Source organism: Mustelus asterias, assembly GCF_964213995.1.
Source record: "Mustelus asterias chromosome 26 unlocalized genomic scaffold, sMusAst1.hap1.1 SUPER_26_unloc_9, whole genome shotgun sequence".
In the NCBI taxonomy this organism is placed as follows: Eukaryota; Metazoa; Chordata; class Chondrichthyes; order Carcharhiniformes; family Triakidae; genus Mustelus; species Mustelus asterias.
Window position 1 is genome coordinate 1,186,378 of NW_027590116.1, and position 25,973 is coordinate 1,212,350.

The 25,973-nt window shown below is 46.6% G+C and overlaps 1 protein-coding gene across 1 annotated transcript in view; it reads right to left on the reverse strand.

The window, feature by feature from the left end:
* LOC144482179 (NACHT, LRR and PYD domains-containing protein 3-like) overlaps window positions 1–25,973 on the reverse strand; it is an 82,026-nt gene that overhangs the window by 45,728 nt on the left and 10,325 nt on the right. The window contains 6 exon segments of the mRNA XM_078201385.1: window positions 443–709; window positions 2,238–3,720; window positions 16,024–16,089; window positions 16,176–16,347; window positions 18,542–18,742; window positions 19,937–20,085. Of these exon segments, the coding sequence (XP_078057511.1) occupies window positions 443–709; window positions 2,238–3,720; window positions 16,024–16,089; window positions 16,176–16,347; window positions 18,542–18,742; window positions 19,937–20,085 (2,338 nt within the window).

The following is a 25,973-nucleotide window of genomic DNA, read 5'->3' on the forward strand; positions in this document are numbered from 1 at the left end:
AGCATCGTACATAATCAGATGGTTTCTGCTGGGAGAGGGAAAGATCCTTTTTCACATTTTGGAGGGAGGCCTTTACAGCTCTAATTATTTAAAACTCTTCCCAATAATGTTTTTATTCATTCATGGAACGTGGGCATCGCTGGTTTTGCCAACATTTATTGCCCACGCCTATTCCACGAGAATCTGCCTTCTTGAAATGATGTAGTTTTATCGGAGAATCATAGATTTATTACAGGTTCAGAAGGAGGCTAATCGGCCCATCATATCAGCATCTGCTCTCAAATGAGCATTATTACTTTGTGCCATTCTCCCACACTTTCTCTGTGTCAATTGGACATTGTTTCTCTCTTGACGTCCTCGAATGAACATGCCTCTGTTTTATTAGAACAAAGGAAATGGCTTCTCAACAATGAAAATATCCGCTTTGAGACCAAACAGTTACCTCAACTCCTGACATTTGTGTAGAACGGGTCCCAGCCGCTGGAGCCCTTCACACTGAATGTAGCATTGCTGTAGATCGAGGTGTTTTATTGTATCACAGAGTCCAATGACATGAGACAGGACCGCACAGTCAATCGGGGTCAGTCGCAGTCCGCTAAATGAAAGTGTTTCCATAGATCCCACTGTGTTCCGAGCCAGTGCTTTATTCTGAGACTCAAATAGGTAGTGGAATGTGTTTAGGAGCTTCCTTGTCCCAGATTCTGTCTGTCTGTATAGAAGACAGAGGGTGGTAGTGGAAGGGTCTTTTTCCGGCTGGAGGCCACTGACTAGTGGTGTACCGCAGGGCTCTGTATTGGGACCTCTGCTGTTTGTGATTTATATAAATGATCTGGAAGAAGGAGTAACTGGGGTGATCAGTAAGTTTGCGGACGACACAAAACTGGCAGGACTTGCAGATAGTGAGGAACATTGTCAGAGGCTACAGAAGGATATAGATAGGCTGGAAATTTGGGCAAGGAAATGGCAGATGGAGTTCAATCCTGATAAATGCGAAGTGATGCATTTTGGTGGGAATAATGTAGGGAGGAGCTACACGATAAATGGAAGAACCATAAAGGGTGTAGAGACGCAGAGGGACCTGGGTGTGCAAGTCCACAGATCATTGAAGGTGACGTCACAGGTGGAGAAGGTGGTGAAGAAGGCATATGGCATGCTTGCCTTTATAGGACGGGGCATAGAGTATAAAAGTTGGGGTCTGATGTTGCAGATGTATAGAACGTTGGTTCGGCCGCATTTGGAATACTGCGTCCAGTTCTGGTCGCCACACTACCAGAAGGACGTGGAGGCTTTGGAGAGAGTACAGAGGAGGTTTACCAGGATGTTGCCTGGTATGGAGGGGCTTGGTTATGAGGAGCGATTGGGGAAACTGGGGTTGTTCTCCTTGGAAAGACGGAGGATGAGGGGAGACTTAATAGAGGTGTATAAAATTATGAAAGGCATAGATAGGGTGAACGGTGGGAAGCTTTTCCCCGGGTCGGTGGTGACGTTCACGAGGGGTCATAGGTTCAAGGTGAAGTGGGGAAGTTTAACACAGATATCAGAAGGACATATTTCACACAGAGGGTCGTGGGGGCCTGGAATGTGTTGCCGGGCAAGGTGGTGGAGGCGGACACACTGGGAACGTTTAAGACTTATCTAGACAGCTATATGAACGGAGTGGGAATGGAGGGATACAAAAGAGTGGTCTAGTTTGGACCAGGGAGCGGCGCGGGCTAATTGTTCCTTGTTTCTCGTTTCAAGGCTTCATTCTATGATCATCTTGCTGGTGCCAGTACAGAGCGAGACTGCGGATAGTTGGGAACCTGTCTCGGGGGCAGGGAATTCATATGGTGTTCGTGGAAGTGGAAATGACGGGTTGGGAAACATTTTCCGATCAGGGCCATTGTGATCTCCTGGACTCGTTTCGATCGCCTCAGGGGGTCGGAGAGGAATTTCCCAGATTTTTTTTTTCCCCATATTGGCCCTGGGGTTTTTCACTCTGGGTTTTCGCCTCTCCCTGGAGATCACATGGTCTGGAATGGGGGGGGGGGGGTGGGGGTAAGTTAATAGGTTGTAATAAACAAAGCATCGTAGCTGTGAGGGACAGCTCGGTGGATAGGATATTGGTATGTAGATAGGCTGGGAAATTGGGCGGGGATCCTGGATTCAGGATTCAATCCTGGACCGGGGAGCGGCGCGGGCTTGGAGGGCCGAAGGGCCTGTTCCTGTGCTGTATTGTTCTTTGTTCTTTGTTCTTTGTGTCTCCAATCTGTCCTTCAACCCTCTCCTTCACCCAGTCAATCACTCGGCAGGTTGTTTGATGAAGAAATGGACCCAGAATCTCCTCCAGGGGTCGAGCTGACTGTGGGGAGGAGAGACCAGCAACAAAACGGAGAAATATCTCAAATCGCCCATCTTCTTCGCTGTGGGCTTCACTGAGGAGTTTCCCGATCTCCCTGGGATCTGGAGTCAGGAATGGTGTGAGTGCAGCTACAAACTCTTGAATGGTGAGGTGTGGGAATGTGTAAACCACACTCTGGGCAGAATCATCTCTCTCCAAAAGTTCCATCAGGAACCCAGACAGGAACTGGGAAGGTTGTAGATTGTACTCAATCAAATCTTCATCTCTAAACACAATCTTCTTCTCGGAGACTCCTGTGAAGGCCATCTCACCAAGCTTCAGTAACACATCACGGGGGTTTTCAATCTCTCGGCCATGGTTTTTCAGAATGTTGTAAATATAGTAGGAATATAGTTGGGTGATGGTCTTGGGAACTTGCTGCCGTTTCCTCTTTCTTTGTATAAAGAAGGGACCCAGTGACAGACCGAGGATCCAGCAGTAGGAAGGGTTGTAACACATGGTGTACAGGATCTCGTTCTCCTCCACGTGTTTGAAAACAGCCGCTGCCACCGCCTGATCTTCAAAAAACTTGTTGAAATATTCCTTCCGTTCATCACCTACAAATCCCAGGATTTCAGCCCAGACACTGATGACAGCCTTTTCCAATAAACGTAATGCAGTGGGGCGGCTGGTCACTAGCACTGAACATCCTGGGAGCAGCTTGTGCTGTATTAAACTGTACACAATGTCAGACACTTCACACCAGCATTCAGGATCTGTGCACATGGACTGAGGTTCTGTATTCCTCCGATTGTCGGCAAAATCAATACTGTCCTTGAATTCATCCAAACCATCGAATATAATCAGCAATCCCTCTGGGTTCTTGCAGAGCTCTCCCAGAATATTTCCAAAGTAAGGATAGAAAAACAGTATCAAATTCCTTAGGTTTATTCTACAGTTAATAGTGTTCAAATCCCGGAATTTAAAACTGAAAACAAATTGAAAGTGTGGGTATATTTTCCCAGTGGCCCAGTCATAAACAATCTTTTGTACCATTGTTGTTTTTCCAATTCCCGGAACTCCGCTCACTGCTGCTGAACTCCCAGATTTTTTTCTGAAAAATGTAAATTTGCGCAAAATGCTGCTCTGAAATAATTGATCTATTCGGATTTTCTCCAGTTCTTTCCGGAGATGTTTCTTTCTCCATTCTTCATGGTCTCGGCCTCTTGCCAGCAGTTCATGTTCTACAAGAGTCCGATCTCGAACAGCGGAAATAACCGTCAGCTCAGCGTATCGATCAACCAGCTGGAAAATCTTAACCTTCTCCTTTATGAGGATAGTGTTCACTCTCAGTCTTTCAGTTTGTTCCCTGAGTGTCTCCTTGTGTTTCTGTTGAAGATCTTCAATTAGAACAGAGAGACATGTCAGTTGCATTAAAACACAGTCTTTGCTGAATTGTTAGACTTACTTTACAGTGTCAGTCAAGGTTTGTGCAGGAATTAAAATTAAGTTATTGGAAACCTCGTTTGACAATCAACAATTTTCAATTAAATTCTTAGATCATGACTCAACTTGAATATGTTGATAACTTGTTGATTTTATAAAGGTGATGTTTTCTCTCTGATGGTTAATGCTTTCCAACCTCCCCTTAACATGGACATCTCACTGGCAGTCTGCAAGGAGCATGGTTACATGACAGACAATTTTCGGGCCCATCAGTCTGTGAACTAGTCGGTGTTCCCAATCTGCTGCAGAAATTGTAAATTGAATATTGGATATGAATGGCAGATGGAGAGCTTGTAATAGTTCAGGAGTCTCGCTGTGACTGTATCTCATCTTCAACAGGTTCTCTTTCATACAGTGTGAACATCGGAATACCAACAGCTTTGTACATGGACATTTCTGCTATGCTATCAGGCTGTTACCTGGTCACCCATGCTACTGGGGAACTGGTTGGCTCAATTGGTCAGATTGTGGGCCATATTGTGTCAGCAACATGGGGTTCGATCCTCATTGTATCTGGGGTAAATTCGGGACCTCACTCCTTGCCTTACCCGTACCGGAGACAATTCAGCCGTGTTTCAAACCTGCCTTCAGACAGAGAACTCAAAGAATACCCATCTCTTTGTTATAGTGTATTTCCGTAATCATTAACTATGTTTCAGGAGCAGTACAGAAATATTCATTAATTGTGTTTGATAACCGTTCTGCAATGATGGCAACAGGAAACAGAACAAGGAGCTACTTTACTAAGTGAAATATGAAACCAGTAAACATTCACAGTTCATTTAACCTGTTTAACAATAATTATAATTCATGGTTAATAATGTTTCTTGTTTCCAACAACCTAGTTTTGGGAAATGGAAAATATATTCATCTTAATTTTTACATTGGATTAAAGAAAACCCCTGAATTAAGGGATTATTCTTTCAGTAGAATAATGTGCTCTCTTTAACTACCATTTGGAAACTAATCAGTAATTTTGGATTAAGCCTCAGAGACATTCTTCAGATTAATGTTCAATTGTGTGAACACCTCTAGATATTCTCATTGTTATCAAAGATTTTCTGACCTCTCAATCTGTTCTGTGATATGGTAAAAATTATTGGGGGCGATTCTCCCATCCCAACGCTCTAAGCTTTTAGCTCGGTGGGCTGGGAGAATCGCTTGTGGGCCGATTTGTGGGATTCACGCATGCATTCCCGACATGCACGCATCTCCAAGTGCCAGATATCCGGCACGGTGGGGACAGCAGGTACGAGATTTTAATCTGTCTTTAATCTTATTTTAATGTTATTAGCGAGCCCGGGACTGAAGTCTCCGAACCCGCTAGCATCTCCCACTCCCGTCAGTGCAATTTCACGCCGGCGCCGTTCAGACTAGCTTCCCAGTTTCAGGGAACTAACAGGCGACCCCGCTGGAGTGAAGGGAGGAGTGCAATTGGGACCCATCAGGAGGTTGGGTGGCTTCGGGTGGTTACCCCCTGGGTATGGGCACTGGGTACATTGGGGAAACCATGCAGACGCTACGACAGCGGATGAATGAACACCGCTCGACAATCACCAGGCAAGACTGTTCTCTTCCTGTGGGGGATCACTTCAGCAGTTAAGGGCATTCAGCCTCTGATCTCCAGGTAAGCGTTCTCCAAGGCGGCCTTCACGACACACGACAGCGCAGAGTCGCTGAGCAGAAACTAATAGCCAATTTCCGCACACATGAGGATGGCCTAAACCGGGATGTTGGATTTATGTCACATTATCAGCTTGCCCCCTGGACTTGCAGAATCTCACTAGCTGTTCTGTCTGGAGACAATACACATCTCTTTAACCTGTGTTTAATGCTCCCTCCACCCACATTGTCTGCACCTTTAAGACCTGGCTGGCTGTAGGGATTCGCATTCTAATCAGTATTCTGTAACTTGATTTTTTGTGTCTCTGTGCACTGTTTGAGAGCACATTTCAACTCCATCTGACGAAGGAGCAGCGCTCCGAAAGCTTTTGGTATTTGCTACCAAATAAACCTTTTGGACTTTAACCTGGTGTTGTGAGATTTCTTACTATGGGCACTGTGGCAGGGCCAGCCTGTGTTCATGGCACTGCCTAATGGGCAAAGTGCCCGTGCCCAGGGGACACCTTGGCACTAAGCACCGGGTATGGGGCAGTGCCAAGGGGCAGGGCCTAGGTTGCCTCCATGGATGGGGTGTCTGCCTCCCGTGGGGCCGGGGATCCGGGGAAGATCGAGGTACTCCGAGAGAGGGTCAGGGCTGGCGGCGAAGGGGCAGCACTGCAAGTGTCCCGTGGCTGACCAGCGATCGAGCTGGCCAGCAAACTGCAGGCTGACAGTTTGGGGCCACTGTGCATGGGCAGAAGTCAGGAACTGTCAGCCTCTGGTGTGAATCGGCCCCACCCCCTAAACGTTTCATGATATTCACAGTTGTGACCTCTGCATTGCACAGAGTGTGGGAGATTCGAGTTTGAGCTCCCACTGAAAAAAACAATCTTGATTTACACCAGTTTCCCGCCAATTCAGCACATGGAACGTTTTTGGGAGAATCGCCCCCAATGTTCCTCATTTCTGCAACAATTTCCCTACAGTTCAAAATGGAACAAATCAGAGCCCGGGAAATCCAGGTTTCTCAGCTTGACAGCCGTTATTGGGAAGATACTCTCAGGTGTAAGAAGAGCTGTCTTTATGATTACTGGGAAACGGAAAAAGGCCATTAGGAATTCACAATAAACTTTCACGATTTTCCCTAAACGTTTAGGCCTACATGGGGTAAATCAGAGCTGGGAAACTGCAAGCCTCCGAACCAGACGTTCGTTATCAAGTGGACATTGCAAGGGATAATTTAAAGTTTTCCTTATGATAACTGGGAAAGGGAAGAATCAATTATAAATTAACAGAAGAACTGAAAAAGTTAAAATTGCTGGAGTTTGAGGAAGCGAGTAGAATAGTAAATGATGGAAACATGGTGGACATTGTCACCCAAGACTGTTAGAAAGCCATTGATAGGTTTCCTCACCTAAGAAGTTTATTGTATCAGTGGAAATTTGAAACTCTGCTTCAGGAATCGTCTTCAATGTTACAACTAAAACTTAGTGGACTCGATGTAGTTTGGCTTGAAGACATGTCACAAGTGATCTGAACAGAAAATGTTGCATAAGATCAGCATCCATGGAGACAGTAATTATCATTTTGATTCCATATGACGCTACTTTAGAACTCAGTCACATTGGACTCAAAATGTTAACTCTCGTTCTTTCTCCACAGATTCTGCCAAAACTAAGTCGATCTCACATTTTTTGTTTTTACTTCAGATTTCCACCATCCATAGGTTTTATTAAAGATGATCTTCTGTGGGAAATTAGCCTGAGGCTCACTACTCCTCACAGTCTGATATGCAAGAGCTGAACAAGTTTGAACTTATGAACTAGGAGCATGAAATAGTAGCATGATATGTGTACAGTAAGTTTGTAGATGCCAACAATATTTATACACGGATTAACCTGGGCGGCACGGTAGCACAGTGGTTAGCACTGCTGCTTCACAGCTCCAGGGTCCTGGGTTCAATTTCCGGCTCGGGTCACTGTCTGTGTGGAGTTTGCACATTCTCCTCGTGTCTGCGTGGGTTTCCTCCGGGTGCTCCGCTTTCCTCCCACAGTACAAAGATGTGCGGGTTAGGTTGATTGGCCAGGTTAAAAATTGCCCCTTAGAGTCCTGGGATGTGTAGGTTAGAGGGATTAGCGGGTAAATATGTGGGGGTAGGGCCTGGGTGGGATTGTGGTCGGTGCAGACTCGATGGGCCGAATGGCCTCCTTCTGCACTGTAGGGTTTCTATGATTTCTATGAACCTGAGGGGAGAGAGTGTGAGAAGAGAACATTGGGATATTGAGAAAGACAACAGGACCTAGAGGAAAGTGTTAGAGGGGGAGACTGGGACAGACATTCAACAGCACCTAGAGAAGAGTGAGGAGGGAGAAAACTGGAACACTGGGACAGTCAGCAGCACCTAGAGAAGAGGGCGAAAGGACAATACTGGGACAGACAGTTAGCAGCACCTAGAGGAGAATGTGAGAGGACATTGGGTTACTGGGACAGACAGTCAGCAGCATCAAGCGAAGATTGAATATAGACCAAAGAGTGCAGTGAGAAATTTGAACACTAGCTTGGAGTTTGGAGATGCAGTGGTGACACCAGGATTCAAACTCCCTGGCTCGGGAGTCAAACATGTTTCATGGACAAGTTAAAAAAAAACAGGAAGGGGAATAAGAAAAAAGTGATAGGCCGATAAATCAAGGTCCAAAATTAAACAGGGCCACAGTGAACAAATAGTGAGAATGGTACAATTGACAAAACAGACTTTGTGCTTTAATGCACGGAGAATTCAAAATAAAGTGGATGAATTATTCATACAAATCGATGCAAACAGGTGTGATGTAGTCGGGAATACACCGATGTGACTGCAGGGTGACAAGCAATGGGACATCCAGCCATGTTCACGATCTGGGAAGGACAGTCAAAAAGGAAAAGGTGGTGGTGTTGTTTGGCTAGTTCAAGAGGAAATTAGCTGAATAATGAGGTCGGATATCAGCCCTGGTGACGTGTAATCTGTATGGGTAGAGCTGAAAAGGTTCAAAGGTAACAAAAGTTTAACGTGGATAAGTGTGAGGTCATAATTTTGGTCGCAAAAATGGGAAGCCGACTTGTTGTCTAAATGGGGAGAGACTTCGAGGTGCTCCGGTACAGAGGGATCTGAGTCACAGAAAACAAGTATGCAGGTACAGCAGATAATAAAGAAAGCAAATTGAGTATTGGCAGTTATAGCTAAAGGAATATAATTGTAAGGTAAGAAAGTATTGTTGCAATGATACAAGGCATTAGTGAGGCCGCCCCTAGAGTATTGTGCACAGTTTTGGTCCCCTTATTTGAGGAAAGATGTAGTGGCATTGGAGGCAGTTCGAAAGAGGTCCACTCGATTGATTCCAGAGATGAGGGGTTTGTCGTATGAAGAGAGATTGAACAATTTATGCCCATACCCTCTGGAATTTAGAAGAATGAGGGGAGATCAAATTGAGGTATTCAAGATGATAAAATGTACGATAAAGTAGACGTGGAACGGATGCTTCCGTTGGTGGAACATTCTAGGACAGACGCCATAGTCTTCGGATAAGCGGTAAAAAAAATTAAAACAGAGTTGAGGAGAAGGTACTTCTTCCAAAGGGTCGTGAATCTGTGACATTCGCTGCCCGAAAGTGCGGTGGATGCTGCGACAGTGAGTACATTTAAGGAGGAGTTAGACAGATCTTTAATTGGTCATGGTTTAAAGGGTTATCGGAAGAAGGCAGAAAAATGGGGATCAGGAGCATAGCAGCCATGATCGAACGGATGAGTGGACAGGATGGGTGGAATAGCCTAACTCTGCTCCTATATCTTATGAACTTATGAAAACTTTAATGGGGGTTGTAGATGCCCCAAAACTGTAGTGGTGAGGTTGGGGATGGCATTTAAAAGGAAATTAGTGATGCATGTGATAAAGGAACATCAGTAACTGCGGGTGATTTTAAGCTGCATATGGACTGGCCAAGTGAAATCAGACACAATAACGTAGAGTAGGAATTCCTGACGTGTTTACGGAATAGTTTTCTGGAACATTCTATTAGTGGTGGGGAAAGTGCTATAGTTCATTAAAGCACTTGAAAAAATTGGACAGAGTTGGCATGGATATATGAAATGGAATTCTTGCTCGACAAATCTACTTGAATTTTTCCAGGAAGCAATTGGAGAAGTGAAGGTGAGAAAATGGTTGTGATGATTTTGGACTTTCAGAAGGCTTTTGTGAAGGTCCCAGGTAAGAGATGAGCATGTAAAATTCAATACATTGATTTGGGAGCAGTGTATTACGATGGACAGGAAATAAGCTGGCAAGCAGGAAACAGAGTAGCAATAAATGGGTCTTTTTCAAAATAGCAGACTGTGACGTGGGGTACCACAGTAATCGGTGCTAGGAGCCCACTGAAAGGGGTAATGTCACACAAGCTGCTATGAAAAAAAAAGTTATTCTTACAAAGTTTTTACAGATAAGCACCAAGACCAGTAGCTCATGGTGACTGTGATTGATTTTAATATCTGAATGATGTGAGCTTAATCAATAACTGAGTGGATTGAGATAACTCCTAAAATGTGATTGGTGTATGCTAATTCCCTGGAATTGAATTTGAGGCTATAATTACTTGTGTATTTAGGAGTTCTGTATTCTGGCGAGTTACAGACTGTGACCCGTGACTTTCCAGAGTCTTCACTACGTAGATGATTAAAACAGCTGTTTAAGAGAACTCTGTGGCTTGATCTAGTTACTTGAAAGATAAAGTTGTGATCAATTAAAAGGCTGATACCAATTACTACAACATCATTTGTTCATGATATATGTTAATGATTTTGATGAGGGAACTAAATCTAACATCTCCAAATGTGCCGACTATACAAAACTGGGCGGGTGGGTGAGCTGTGCGGAGGATGCAGAGATGCTTCCATGTAATATGGAGAAGCTGATGAAGTGGGCAAATGCATGGTCGATGCGGTATCATGTGGACCAATGTGAACTTAACCACTTTGGTAGCAAAAACTGGAAGGCAGATTAATATCTGAATGGCTATAGATTAAGGGAGATGTGCAACGAGACCCGTGTGTCATCGCTCACCAGTCACTGAAGGTAAACATGCTGGTGCAGAAGGCAGTAAAAAAGGCAAGTGGTGTGTTGGGCTTCATACCAAGAGGATTCGAGTACAGGAGCAGCGATGTCTTGTTGTAACTACAGGGACTCGGTGAGATTACACCTGGATATTACATGAAGTTTTGGACTCCTTATCTGAGGAAGGATGTTCTTGCTATAAAAGGGGGTGCAGAGAAGGTATACCAGGCTGATTCCTGGGAGTTCCCCACCCCAGCTGACCCAGTCCCGCCCCCACCGACCTGGAACGGCCCACACCGGGGTACAGAGAAGGTTTACCAGGCTGATTCCTGGGATGGCAGGACTAACGTATGAGGAGAGATTGAGGCAGTTAGGATTATATCCACTGGAGTTCAGAAGGGGGGGATTTTATCGCAACCTAAATTCTAACAGGACAGGACAGGATAGATGTAGATAGTATGTACCCGATGGTGAGGAATTCCAGAACTAGGGATCGCAGTCTGAGGATACTGGGTAGACTATTTCGGACTGAAATGCAGAGAAATGCAAAGAGACATGACCATATGAAATTGGTACTACAAAAAACAGCAAAAGCTAAAACATTGTATGTTTTCAAGAAGAACTTAGCTAAAAGTATCAAACAATTTGCAGGGAAGGTGGGATCAGGCTAATGAGTTGAATGTTCAACCATGATCATAATGAACGGTAAAGCAGGATCGAAGGGCTGAATGGTCTACTCCTGCTCCGACTTTCTATGTTTCTATGACATGATTTTGCCTGCACACTTTCTTGGTCACATTTCACCTGGACATTGTGCACAGCTGTGGTTATCGCGCAACATAGCATGAAAAAGTCACAGAAGCAAGCTACAAAAATGATTAACAGCTTTGAGAAGCTCAGCTACATGGAAAACTTCAAGGACCATGGTTTATTTACTTTGAAGAAGTACAGATACAAGCTCTAATTGAAAGAGGTCTAATCAATATCTGAATGAGTATAAAATCCCTATTGATAGGTGATTCCAGTCATCAAATGGTGTGGGACCAGATAACACATGTTTGAACTATGAAAACACAGGAATAGAGTGGATGTTCAGCGTTTCGTTATCTCCAGAGAACTATGGGCCTCTGTAAGGTGTTTCGAGTAGCTGTGGTGACTCTAAAGAGGGAGCCAGTCGAATCCTGTCTGGCAGACAGACTGCATGATGTGGAAGAGAAGTGCATGTGAGGAACAATGGGACAACGTGATCTGCATGATTGGATACAATCAGCTGAGGGATTCGAGGGGAATATTAAACACAGCATTTTTCCATATCAACTCTGGCGTTTCTATTTTTGCTGCAACAAGATGATTGCATGGTCATTGTTAGTGGCAGAATTTGGACTGGGAGGCACCAGTAGAAGATGTCTTTCGCCATAATGCTTGAACCCTTGTTATCTTTGTTTGATGGACCTTCTGGGATTTTCCTGCTCAGTATTTTGGTTTGTGTTTGTTTAGAATGATTGCCATGGAACCATAGAATCCCATCAGTGCAGACAGAGCCCATTCGGCCTATCAAGTCTGCACCGACTCTCCAATACAGCATCTTACCAAGGCCTACGTATCCCTCCCTCCCTATCCCTGTACCACAACACATGTACTATGGCCAATCAACCTAACCTGCGCATCTTTGGACTGAGAGAGAAAACCGGAGCACCCAGAGGTGTTCCACACAGACAAGGGGAGAACGTGTAAACTCTACACAGACAGTCGCACGAGGCCGGAATTGAACCCAGGTCCCTGGCACTTTGTCACCGTGTGTGGTGAACCATCGTTGGTTACCACTGTGGGGTTATTCCAATGTTGCTGTTGGAATAGGGTGTTGACACTGTGGGATTAATATACCTGTGGTGGATGCTGTTATGGCACATCCCGGTCGGGCCCCGCCTCCTGGGAGAGGTATAAGACCCTCTGCTCAGGCGGGACCCCTCCAGTCTGGAATGGTGTACTCGTGTTTAAATAGTTCCATTGTTTGTCAATAAAAGCCTTCAATCGCTGAAGCCTTGTACCTCGTGCTTGATTGTCGCGCATCAATTTTATTGACAAACACAAAACTCTCGACAGTAAAGAGAGTATGGAGCAAATGCTGAAACCAGAGCGTCTGACGCTGGACCCACGTGCGGTCGGCACCTCTAACACCTTCGACCACTGGCTGAAGTGTTTCGAGGACTACCTGGCAGCCTCTGCAGCAGTTACTACGGATAACGACAGACTCCAGGTCCTCCATGCGAGGGTAAGCGACACTGTCTACCTCGCGATTCGTGCGGCCACCACTTACCCGAGGGCCCTCGATGACTTGAAAAAGCGATACACGAGACCACCCAACGAGATCCACCCTCGTTACCTCCTCGCTACACGACGTCGGCAGTCGGGCGAAACCATGGAGGACTACGCCAATGAGCTCTTGCAGCTTGCCAGGGGCTGCGACTGCAAAGCTGTGTCGGCTGAGCAGTACATGTACGACCTCGCCCGAGATGCGTTTGTGGCAGGGGTAGGGTCTTCGTACATCCGGCTCAAGCTGTTGGAGAAAGGGAATCTCAACCTGACCCAAGCGATGGAGATGGCTGAGATGCTGGAGGCGGCGTCGAAAAGCTTGGCCCTGTATCCAGAAGACCACGTGGAGACAACGTGGCAGGAGCAGTCACAAATCCCTCCTCGCCCCACGGGCTCGCGCTCCCATATCGACCCGACGACGGTGGCATCCCCAGGTGGCCCGCGGTGCTATTTTTGCGGAGGAGCCAAGCATCCACGGCAACAGTGTCCAGCTAAAACGGTGATCTGCAGTCAGTGCGGTAAAAAGGGGCACTACGCGAAAGTCTGCAGATCGAAGCCCAAGAACGGCAGTGCAGCCTGTGACCCTCCAGAACGGAGACAATCTCCATCGGCGTCGCAGTACCCACGAGGTCCGACCACGTGCGAGCCCAGGGCGACGCCATTGTGGCTGGCGGAGGAGGAGGATGACCACCAGGAGTCGCTACGCTTGGCGCCCTCACCCACGTGCGATTCATGGGGGCGGCCATCTTGGTCGACGACGACCAGGAGCGACCAGCAGGGGTCCTCAGCATCAACCTCGGCTGCCTGCAGTGACGTCCAAGGGCCAACGATGGCGTCGATCACCCTGGACCAGGCTAAGCATCACAGGCTTGACTGTTCAATGATGAACATCAAGGTAAATGGTCGTACTGTGTATTGTCTGTTTGACAGTGGGAGCACCGAGAGTTTTATTCACCCTGACACTGCAAAGAGGTGTGGACTCCGGGTTCTACCTGCCAAACAGACAATTTCTATGGCATCACAGTCGCGGTCTGTACCGATCCAAGGACGTTGTGTGGTAACCCTGGAGGTGCAGGGCACAATTTACGAGCGATACAGGCTCCTTGTGTTGCCGCATCTTTGCGCGCCAATTCTCCTCGGACTAAACTTTATGGTCCACATGAAGAGTGTGATCCTACAGTACGGTGGGCCACTCCCTTCGCTGGCAGTAGGGAATCAGCCGCAGCCTCCATAATGACCTGTGCCATCCTGGGGTCACTCGGCTCTACCACTTCATCAAAGCCCGCAACCTGCCCAACTCGGTGGAGGATGTCAGGTCAGTAACAAGAAGCTGTCGGATTTGCGCGGAATGCAAACCGCACTTTTACCGACCTGACCGGACACAATTGGTTAAGGCCACTCGCCCCTTCGAGAGGCTGAGTGTGGATTTTAAGGGCCCCCTTCACTCAACGGACCGGAACGTGTACTTTCTCAATATCATAGATGAGTACTCCCGGTTCCCGTTTGTTGTCCCCTGTGCGGACACATCGACTGCCACGGTGATCAAGGCATTCCGTGATCTTTTTACCCTGTTCGGGTACCCCTGCTACATACATAGCGACAGGGGCTCGTCGTTCATGAGTAACGACTTGAGGCAATTCCTGCTCTCATATGGGATTGCCTCTCGTAGAACCACGAGTTACAACCCTAGGGGCAACGGACAGGTGGAGAGAGAGAATGCTACAGTCTGGAAGGCTGTCCTATTGGCGCTGAAGTCCAGGGGCCTTCCAGTCTCCCGTTGGCAGGAGGTCCTTCCAAATGCACTTCATTCCATTCGCTCCCTCCTGTGTACGGCAACCAATGCTACTCCCCACGAGAGGATGTTCTCATTCCCTCGGAAGTCGTCCTCGGGGATATCTTTACCAGCCTGGTTGACGTACCCAGGACCCGTCCTTCTGCGGCGACATGTAAGGGCCCGCAAGTCCGACCCCTTGGTCGAACCGGTCCAACTCCTCCACGCCAACCCTCAGTATGCCTATGTGGCATATCCTGACGGGCGAGAGGACACAGTCTCGATTCGAGACCTGGCGCCCGCAGGGGACGTAGCACCTCCTGTCGCTCCCATACCCCCTGTCACGAATCCCCTATCACTTATTTCTTCCCCGGACGTGGCGCGGTCAGCACCGGGACCAGTGCATAACAGTTATACTCCCATGTACAGCTTGCCTGAGACTCGGAGATCGGCGCCACCACAGAAGGTACCGGGATCCCCTGCACCACCTCTTCACCAGGGTCAACCGGCCCGTGAGTCCTCGAGGGGACAGCCGGACGCTGTTTTGGAGAGAACGCCACCGCAAGCACCTGCTCCGGTGTCACAACCGGTGTTGAGGAGGTCACAGCGACGGTGCGGTCCTCCAGACCGTCTGGACTTGTAGATTTTTTGTATATATGTAGTCTGTTTTCGCACCCCACCGGCCTTTGTTTTCAAAGGAGGGGTGAATGTGGTGAACCATCGTTGGTTACCACTGTGGGGTTATTCCAATGTTGCTGTTGGGTTAGGGTGTTGACACTGTGGGGTTGTTATAATGTTGTTGTTGGGCTAGGGTGTTTACACTGTGGGATTAATATACCTGTGGTGGATGCTGTTATGGCACATCCCGGTCGGGCCCCGCCTCCTGGGAGAGGTATAAGACCCTCTGCTCAGGCGGGACCCCTCCAGTCTGGAATGGTGTACTCGTGTTTAAATAGTTCCATTGTTTGTCAATAAAAGCCTTCAATTGCTGAAGCCTTGTACCTCGTGCTTGAGTGTCGCGCATCACCGTGCCACCCCAGTGTAGAGAAAAATTAACTTCTGGCTCAAGGCTCTTCTCTTTCCTGCCATCCAGATCATCCATGCACACACATAAGATTTGTTTAAGATTCATAGTGTAGCAGGATTTTGTGAAGTGTATAAGACATCAGAAATAATAGAAATCAGCAGTTGATTAAGTGAAAAGATGCAATCGCCACACATTAACAGAGTGCAAGAAAAATCCTATGAATTGTAATTTGAATCTCTGCATAGTTGAGGATCAACGACAAACACCAATGATGTTCAAACCTGTTACCCCAGCCTTTATCTTTCTGATTCTCAGGTTTTTGACAACCTCTGAAACAAAAGCTGTAATTAATCATTCTGATTCTCAGAAGTGAAATGGTTTACAATCTCCATTTCCTCTCTTACCTTTCAGGTGACTGGGCAATTCAGATAAACCTTGTGCAATGTTCATGTCATCGAATGCATCAGAACCTGTTTAAATAAATTCATGAAATCAAATCAGTGATATCTGCAGTGTTTAAATGAGAAATTCAAATCACTGTGTGATTTTACCGTACCAAGCTCCTGTGTTTCTTTCAATATTTTATTCAGCTTTGGGACTCCGTGACGCATTCTCACAAAGGATTCCCACATCACCCTTCGAGCCCGAGATCCTTTTCCCATCACCAGATTGAGGAGAAGTTTGGAACTGTCCGCCCGGTTTCCCTTATCCACGAGCTCAGTGACTTACTACAAAGAATAATAATGAAGAATAATGAGACGCAGAATGAAAGATAAACACTGAGAATGAGAAGGAAAGGATCTGCTCAGTGATGGGATTTCCCAGTTCTTTTGAGCTCAGAAATCAGTCACTGGCCGGTTCCTGATCCATAATAAACACGGACTGAAAATTCTCCTAACATCTCACTCCAGTCATTAACGATAAAGAAATGAGAATCAACTAAACTAGAATCAAAAATATATTTCCAGGAGAGTGAGGAATTACTGAGAATCTGCAGTATTTTAATGTCATTAGTTGTCTGTCCTTCAGAGTCCAACATGACATCCGGTTGGTTACTGATTGACAATATGATCCATTTTCTTTCTCTGAATTCCTGTTGCATCACTTCGTGATTTACTCCGAAATCCGGAGGTGATGAGGTAGTTTGTTTCTCTAAGAAGGTCATAAGTCGTTGGAACTGTCTTCCTGAAAAAGCCATGGGCTAATTCTAAAACGGAGGTAGATGGACCCTTGGGAAGCAAGGGGGTGATAGTTCATAAGGGACCGGCAAGATGCAGATTTGAGCTCACTATCAAATCAGCCACAATGTTGTTAAACAGAGGAGTGGAACAGCCTACTCCTGCTCTCTGTATGTAAATAAAACAGTGGCGAGTCAGAACTCAGGTGGCAAGAATAGGATGATTCTGATCATTACGTTATTTAAATAGAAGAATGGGAAATCCTAAAATGAAAATTGGCTGACGAATTAACATTTGACTAATCCAAACACCAACTGTTGACTTATGTCAGGAGAATGAAGCAATAATAATGGTGAACAATCTAATCATTTAATCATTTCTACTCATTAACTCAAGTGTCAGAAACAGAATGTTGTCAAATTATTTCTGGCATAAAAGCTCAGGAAGGAGGATTGGTGAGTTAGATAATTCAGCTACAATTGGGAGTCTGAAGAAGTCGCTGCGCAGAGTCAGAACAAAGGAGAATTTCAGACTGGAGTTTACAAAGGAAGGTTTCAAATTCATTAACTCATTTAAAATAGAACATTGCTGTTGCCTCACAGCGCCAGGGAGCCAGGTTCGATTCCGGCCTGGGTCACTGTCTGTGTGGAGTATTTACTTCCTTCCTATATCTGTGTGGGTTTCCTCCGAGTGCTCCGGTTTCCTCCCACAGTCCAAAGATGTGTGGGTTAGGTTGATTGGCCATGCTAAAATTGACCCTAGTGTCAGGGGGATTAGCAACGTAAATGTATAGGGTTACAGGAATAGGGCCTGGGTTGGATTGTGGTCGGTACAGACTCGATAGCTGAATGGCCTCCTTCTGTATTGGAGGGATTCTATAAATCATTCTATGAATATAGACCAGTTAGAGACTTGGGTGGAGAAATGGCAGATGGAGTTTATTCCGGACAAATCTGAGGTAATGCATTTTGGAAGATCCAACATGTCGGAATTATATAGTAAATGGTAGAATCCTTAGGAGTATTGACAGGGAGAGAGATCTGGGCGTTCATGTCCACCGATCACTGAAAGTGGCAACGTAGTCAAGAAGGCATACGGCATGCTTGTCTTCATCGGTCAGGATACTGAGTTTAGAAATTGACAGGTCATGCTGCAGCTGCACAGAACCTTAGTTAGGCCTCATTTAGAATATTGTGCATAATTCTGATCACCACAGTCCCAGAAGGATGTGGATGTTTTGGAGAGGGGAGAGAAGAGGCTTACCGGGATGTTGCCTGGTCTGGAGGGTATTAACTCTGAACCCAGATTGCTCTCATTGGAACGACAGAGGTTGAGGAGCGACCAGATCGAAGTTTGCAAGATTAAGAGTGGCATTGACAGAGTGCATAGTCAGATGATCTTTCCTCGGGTAGAAAAGTCAAGGACGAGGAGACATAGTTTTCAGGTGTGTGGGGAAATGTTCAGAGGAGGTGTGCGAGGGAAGTATTTTTTTAAACGCAGAGGGTAGTGAATGTCTGGAATGTGCTGCCCGGGGGATGGGGCGGTGATGGAAGCAGGTACAAAAGCGGCATTTAAAGGGCATCTGGATGAATACATGAATAGGATGGGAATGGAAGGATATGGACTCGAAGAGCATATGGTTTTAGTTTAGGCAGGCATCATGATCGGCGCAGGCTTGGAGGGCCGAAGGGCCTATTCCTGTGCTGTACTGTTCTTTGTTCTATCCTTTGTCCCTCCCTCTCACCCGATGGTCTTGTCCAGTGAAAATCCTCTCATATGTTAACGATAAGCTGACTCCATCCACTCCTCCTTCCATCGCCTGTTCTAGTCTGTCCCGGTAGAATTTTGTCAATTGGAACAGTTGGTAATCATCACACTTTGTCAGAAACTGAGGAGTTGTGGAGTTTGGATCTGTAAACACAAATGGACAAAAATAAACACATTTCTGTCAATGAATTCCTATTCATGTTGTTACACTTCACTTTACAGAGAGCAACTAAAGCCTCCTGTGAGCCACATTATCAAACACCTTCTGGGAACACAGAAACATTCAGTGAAAGCATATTTGACCTGACTATAATCACCTTTGTCCTCAATCCATTGCCACCCTTGGTTAACAAGAGTCCATCAATTTCAAATATAAAATCAACATTTTTAAAATTGGTCACTGGGTGTGATGGTTCCAGGCAAGGCAGGAATTTGTTGTGAATCCTTAATTGTTATTGGAAAGCTGGTGAGACACCGTCTTGAACTGCTGCAATTGACATGGTGCATGTACACTCAGTACTGCTGGGAAGGGAATACCAAAACGTCTGTACAGGAAAAGTGAAGCTGCAGCAATATTGTACCAAATCAGAATGTTGTGTGGATTCAAGGGCAACTTGCAGATGATGGTATCCCCTTGTATCTGCTGCCCTTGTCCTTCTAGGGTTGCAGAGGTCACGGGCTTGGAAAGTGTTGCTAAAGGAACCTTGGTGAGGTGATGAAATGCACCCTGTAAATGATGCATATTGCTATCACTTGCATCGGTGGCAAAGAGAATGAGGTGGTGGATGGGTGGTGTCAATCAATTGAGCTACTTTGTCCTGGGTGGTGTAGAGCTTTGAGTGTTCATGGAGCCACAGTTAACAAATTGCAAATTTTCCAGTTGTGCCTTGTACGTTGTAGACTTTGGAGAGACAGTGAGAATGTGTTTAAGGTAGATTGAGGAGAGAAAGGGTTAAAATTGGGATGCGTAACTAGGAATCAGTTGAGGGATAAACTGGTTATGGAAAGGGCCTGAGGTGAGGGCGACAAGGCTCACCGAAACTAATGATCACGTTAAAGAAACTGCGAATCGGTAATTGTGGTTCTGGCTTCGGAGGGCAGGGCCTTACCGATTGGCCTTTTGTTCTTGAAAGTAATCTAATCAAAATGTAACAATACAGCTATGCCCTTATTGGCTAACAGAAGTATGTTATATGTAGTGTATAACTGAAACTGTTTTTTAAGCCAGACAGAGAATCACGGCCCCATGCTTATGAGCATGGTCTAGCGATCTCTCCTCCGATGCAATAATGAAGGTTTGCGGAGAAACCTGTGTCTCATCAGTTTTTGATCCGACTTCCGAAAGCAAATTCCACAACAGGAGATGACTTACTCTCCAAAGAATGCCCCGCATCTGACCTGGCACTGTATTTATATGGCTAATCCAGTTCAGTTTCAGGTCAAAGTCACGGTGACCAATTGTGAGGTATGGAAATACCTCTGGCATTGGAATGGGCAGGGGAGCGGCTACCAAACCTGTAACTGCTGGGGCAGGGGAGTTTGCAGCAGGTTGCTTCTTGACGGGTCAGAGCCAGACAGGCTGTGCCTGTGCGAATACACACAGCGCATGTGCAGAATTGGAAACACAAAATTACAGGACAACAATCATCCTGGCAGCAGACAACCCAGGGATACAGGGCTCAAAAATAGGACAGTGCAGAAAATCTGGATGTTTGATTACCCTGGTCAAAAACAATCTCCAGAATGTCAAGAATGGCCAATTCAGTGATGGTAATGCCGAACTGACTGTCAGACGCAGATGGTTAGATTCTCTCTTGTTAGAAATCATCATTCCTTGGCATTGTATAGCACAAATGCTGCATGCCATTTTGATCAGCTGGACAACTCAGAGGCAGGATATCCTTTCTGATGGCAGCTTAAGTCTTGCCCTGACCCACTTCATGGTCCTGTGACCCTTACTTTGTTCAGAAAATTCCTCGTCGCATGAAGGCAGACACTTAAATTTTCATCCGACACCGCCTTAATGTAGGATTCCGCCTCGATTTAGGCTCGAGTACTCGGCGGCACAGTTAAAATAAGGAGCCCTTTCACAACATGAAAACACACAAGAAATGAAAGCATGAGTAGGCCACCAGTTCCTTCAAGCCTGCCCCGCCATTCATAGAACATAGAACATAGAAAGCCACAGCACAAACAGGCCCTTCGGCCCACAAGTTGCGCCGACCATATCCCCACCTCTAGGCCTATCTATAGCCCTCAATCCCATTAAATCCCATGTACTCATCCAGAAGTCTCTTAAAAGACCCCAACAAGTTTGCCTCCACCACCACCGACGTCAGCCGATTCCACTCACCCACCACCCTCTGAGTGAAAAACTTACCCCTGACATCTCCTCTGTACCTACCCCCAGCACCTTAAACCTGTGTCCTCTCATAGCAACCATTTCAGCCCTTGGAAATAGCCTCTGAGAGTCTACCCTATCCAGACCTCTCAACATCTTGTAAACCTCTATCAGGTCACCTCTCATCCTTCGTCTCTCCAGGGAGAAGAGACCAAGCTCCCTCAACCTATCCTCATAAGGCATGCCCCCCAATCCAGGCAACATCCTTGTAAATCTCCTCTGCACCCTTTCAATGGCTTCAACATCTTTCCTGTAATGAGGTGACCAGAACTGCGCGCAGTACTCCAAGTGGGGTCTAACCAGGGTCCTATAAAGCTGCAGCATTATCTCCCGACTCCTAAACTCAATCCCTCGATTAATGAAGGCGAGTATGCCGTACGCCTTCTTGACCGCATCCTCCACCTGCGAGGCCGATTTAAGAGTCCTATGGACCCGGACCCCAAGGTCCTTCTGATCCTCTACACTGCTAAGAATGGTACCCTTCATATTATACTGCTGCTTCATCCCATTGGATCTGCCAAAATGGATCACCACACACTTATCCGGGTTGAAGTCCATCTGCCACTTCTCCGCCCAGTCTTGCATTCTATCTATGTCTCGCTGCAACTTCTGACATCCCTCCAAACTATCCACAACACCACCTACCTTGGTGTCGTCAGCAAACTTACCAACCCATCCCTCCACTTCCTCATCCAGGTCATTTATGAAAATGACAAACAGCAAGGGTCCCAGAACAGATCCCTGGGGCACTCCACTGGTCACTGACCTCCATGCAGAGAAAGACCCCTCCACAGCCACTCTCTGCCTTCTGCAGGCAAGCCAGTTCTGGATCCACAAGGCAACAGCCCCTTGGATCCCATGCCCTCTCACTTTCTCAAGAAGTCTTGCATGGGGGACCTTATCGAACGCCTTGCTGAAGTCCATATAGACCACATCCACCGCTCTTTCTTCGTCAATGTGTTTGGTCACATTTTCAAAGAACTCAACCAGGCTCGTAAGGCACGACCTGCCCTTGACAAAGCCGTGCTGACTACTTTTGATCATACTAAACTCCTCTAGATGATCATAAATCCTGTCTCTCAGGATCCTCTCCATCAACTTACCAACCACTGAGGTTAGACTCACCGGTCGGTAATTTCCCGGGCTGTCCCTCTTCCCTTTCTTGAATATAGGGACCACATCTGCAATCCTCCAATCCTCCGGAACCTCTCACGTCTCCATCGACGATGCAAAGATCATCGCCAAAGGCTCCGCAATCTCCTCCCTCGCCTCCCACAGTAACCTGGGGTACATCCCATCCGGTCCCGGCGACTTACCAACCTTGATGCCATTCAATAGTTCCAACACATCCTCTTTCTTTATGTCCACATGCTCGATTCTTTCTGTCCACCGCAAACCAGCAGTACAACCACCCAGATCCCTTTCCACTGTGAATACCGAGGTAAAGTATTCATTAAGCAGCTCCGCCATTTCTAACGGTTCCGCACAAACTTTTCCCCCTTCACCTTTTAAGGGTCCTATGCCTTCACATCTCATCCTTTTACTCTTGACATATTTGTAGAAAGCCTTGGGATTCTCCTTAATCTTACCCGCCAAGGCCTTCTCATGACCCATTCTCGCTCTCCTAATTTCCTTCTTAAGCTCCTTCCTACATCCCGTATACTCCTCTAAATCCTTAACACCTCCTAGCTCTGTGAACCTTCTGTACGCCTCTCTTTTCTTATTCACCAGGTTCATCACAACCTTCGTGCACCACGGTTCCCGTACCCTACCAACACCCCCCTGTCTCATCGGAACGTTGTCATGCAGAGCTCCAGACAAACATTCCTTGAAAATCCTCCACTTTCCTTCGGTACTTTTCCCCAAGAATGCCTCCTTCCAATTTACTCGTCTAATTTCCTCCCTGATGACACTGTATTTCCCTTTACTCCAGAGAAACACTTTCCTAGCCTGCCTGATCCTATCTCTTTCCAATGCTATCGTGAAGGAGATAGAATTATGATCGCTATCCCCAAGATGCTCACCCACCGAGAGATCCTCCACCTGTCCAGGTTCATTAGCCAGCACCAGATCAAGTACAGCCTCTCCTCTAGTAGGCTTATCCACATACTGTGTCAGGAAACTCTCCTGGACACACCTAACAAACTCCTCTCCATCCAAACCCCTAGCCCTAGTGATATTCCAATCTATGTTTGGGAAATTAAAATCTCCCATCACGACAACTCTGTTATTCCTACATCTCTCCAGGATCTGTTTCCCCATCTGCTCCTCAACATCTCTGTTACTATTGGGCGGCCTATAGAAAACACCCAGCAACGTTACCGACCCCTTCCTGTTCCTAACCTCCACCCACAGATACTCCGTAGTCAATCCCTCCACGGCGTCCACCTTCTCTACAGCCGTGACACTATCCCTGATCAACAGTGCCACTCCCCCCCCCCTCTCTTGCCTCCCTCCCTGTCCTTCCTGAAACATCTAAAACCCGGCACCTGAAGCACCCAGTCCTGTCCCTGAGACATCCAAGTCTCCGTAATGGCCACCACATCACAATTCGAAGCAGCAATCCACGCTCTAAGCTCATCCACTTTATTCACTACACTCCTGGCATTAAAATAGACACATCTCAGACCTTCAGCCTGAGCACTTCCCTTCTCCATCACTCGTCTAACCTCCCTCTTACCCTGTTTACATTCCTTATCTATTTGCGAGCTAACCTCCTCGCTCTCAGTCCCCTCATTTCGATTCCCTCCCCCCAACCTTTCTAGTTTAAAGTCTCTCCAGTAGCCTTAGCCAACCTTCCCGCCAGGATATTGGTCCCCCTGGGATTCAAGTGCCACCCGTCTTTTTTAAACAGGTCACACCTGCCCCTAAAGAGGTCCCAATGATCCAAGTACCCAAATCCTTGTCCCTTGCTCCAGTCCCTCAGCCACGCATTCATTCTCCACCGATTCCTGTTCTCACTCTCCCGCGGCACAGGCAGCAATCCCGAGATTACTACCTTTGCATTCCTCTTTCTCAGCTGTCTACCTAACTCCCTATATTCTCTTTTCATGACCCCTTCCCTCTTCCTACCTATGTCAGCAGTACCTATATGCATCACGACCTTCGGCTCCTCTCCCTCCCCCTTCAGGATTTCTGGGACTCGACCAGAGATATCTCGGACCCCTGCACCAGGGAGGCAAACCACCATCCGAGAGTCCCGTCTGTGTCCGCAAAAACGCCTATCTGACCCCCTCACCGTAGAGTCCCCAATTAGCACTACCCTCCTTTCCTTACCCTTTTGCACTACTGGGCCAGGCTCAGCTCCAGAGACACTGCCACCGCTGCTTCCCCCAGGTGGGCTGTCCACCCCAGTAGTACTCAGACAGGAGTACTTATTATTAAGGGGCACATCCACCGGGGTGCTCACCATCAACCGAGCTTTCTCCTTCCTCACTGTTACCCAGTTACCCTCCTCCCGTGGTCCCGGGGTGACCACCTGCCGATAGCTCCTGTCAATGACCTCCTCACTATCCCTAACCCGGCGAAGGTCCTCGAGCTGCAATTCCAGTTCCCTAACATGGTCCCTTAGGAACCGCAGCTCAACACACCCAGCACAGATATGGTCGTCCGGGAGGCTAGGAGCCTCCAGGACCTCCCACATCCTACATTGGGAACAACATACTGGCCTCACACTCATAATTGCCCCTTTAAACACACAGGGAAAAAAAAGTGAATGAAAATTTTAAACTTACCTTTCCTCCTCCTGTTTTCTCCAAAGCCCTGCTCTCACTGGGTCTTTTTTTTAGGTTAGAGGAGGAGGGAGGGTGGGATACTCTACAAGTGTAGAGTATCGGGATTCCTCTCTGTTCCAATTTATTGGGGAAAAAAAAATCTCTCTCTCCCAGACCTCCCTGCGCGACCACTTCCGGGTTTAGATATTTTTAAAGAAAAAACCCGCGAAAAAGTAAGTTAAAAATAACAGCGCTTACCCGCAGCACTCCTCTCGCGAATCTCTCCCTCTCTGCTGCACTTCCAAGACGCAATGAGTCAAACAGTTCATTTTAAATTAACACTGAAGCTGCGATTCCAATATTGCACAACTGATATAACAAGGCCGAACACTGCGGTTTTATTAAATTAAAGTTTGAGACAAAAACTGATCCGCTTGACAGTAAATAACACTTTATATCCGAGATAACTGGACTCAGTGCTCAGACTCTCCATACCTCTCACTCAGCATTTCTGACCTCACCTTGTAACCTTTCTGCACTGTCTACAGGACCAGAATAAATGCAACTTTCTCTCACCTTCCTCTCCAGAAAATATACGGAAGTTCTTTCAATCTCAAGGTCTCTCTCTGGTTGGCACTCTCACAATCCTGTGCTGGTTCACCTCTTAGTCCCGCAGTCCACACTCCTTGCTTACTTCCAGCTGTGGATTTTCTCAATCAATCCAGCATTCACCGGAGATCTCATTAAAGCAGGAGTTAAAAACAAAAGTGACAAATAGTGCCAGGTGAACGAGAACGACAATTTTCTCACTCCCAGGTCAGCCCATAAACCAGACCCGAAAGAAAGATTCAATAAGACTGTTGGAAATGTTTCAATTAGAATGACAGTTTCCTCAATCCTGGGACAGTCCATCTAGTGAAGCGAACAGGGAATTTCAATAGGAGTGTTGGAAATGTTTAAATTACTGTATTTTCATTGGACACATGAATGAAGGTTACAAAATGTCTCATCAGACTATCCTAATTTTCAATCTGGGGTTTCATAAAATCCCGAGATTTAAGAAGGGGTTTATTTCACCCATCGAGTCTGCCCCGATGACAATTCCACCCAGACCCTATTCCAGTAACCCCACATATTTACTCTGCTCATCCCCTGACATTCGGCTCAATTTAGCATGGCCAATCAACCTGGCAAGGAAGGTGGAGTCCCAAAAGAAGACCCAGAAGAAGAACCAGGATTCTGTGCAAACAGAAAGAGCATTTAAGACCGATGATCCAGTCCATGTGAGGAACTTC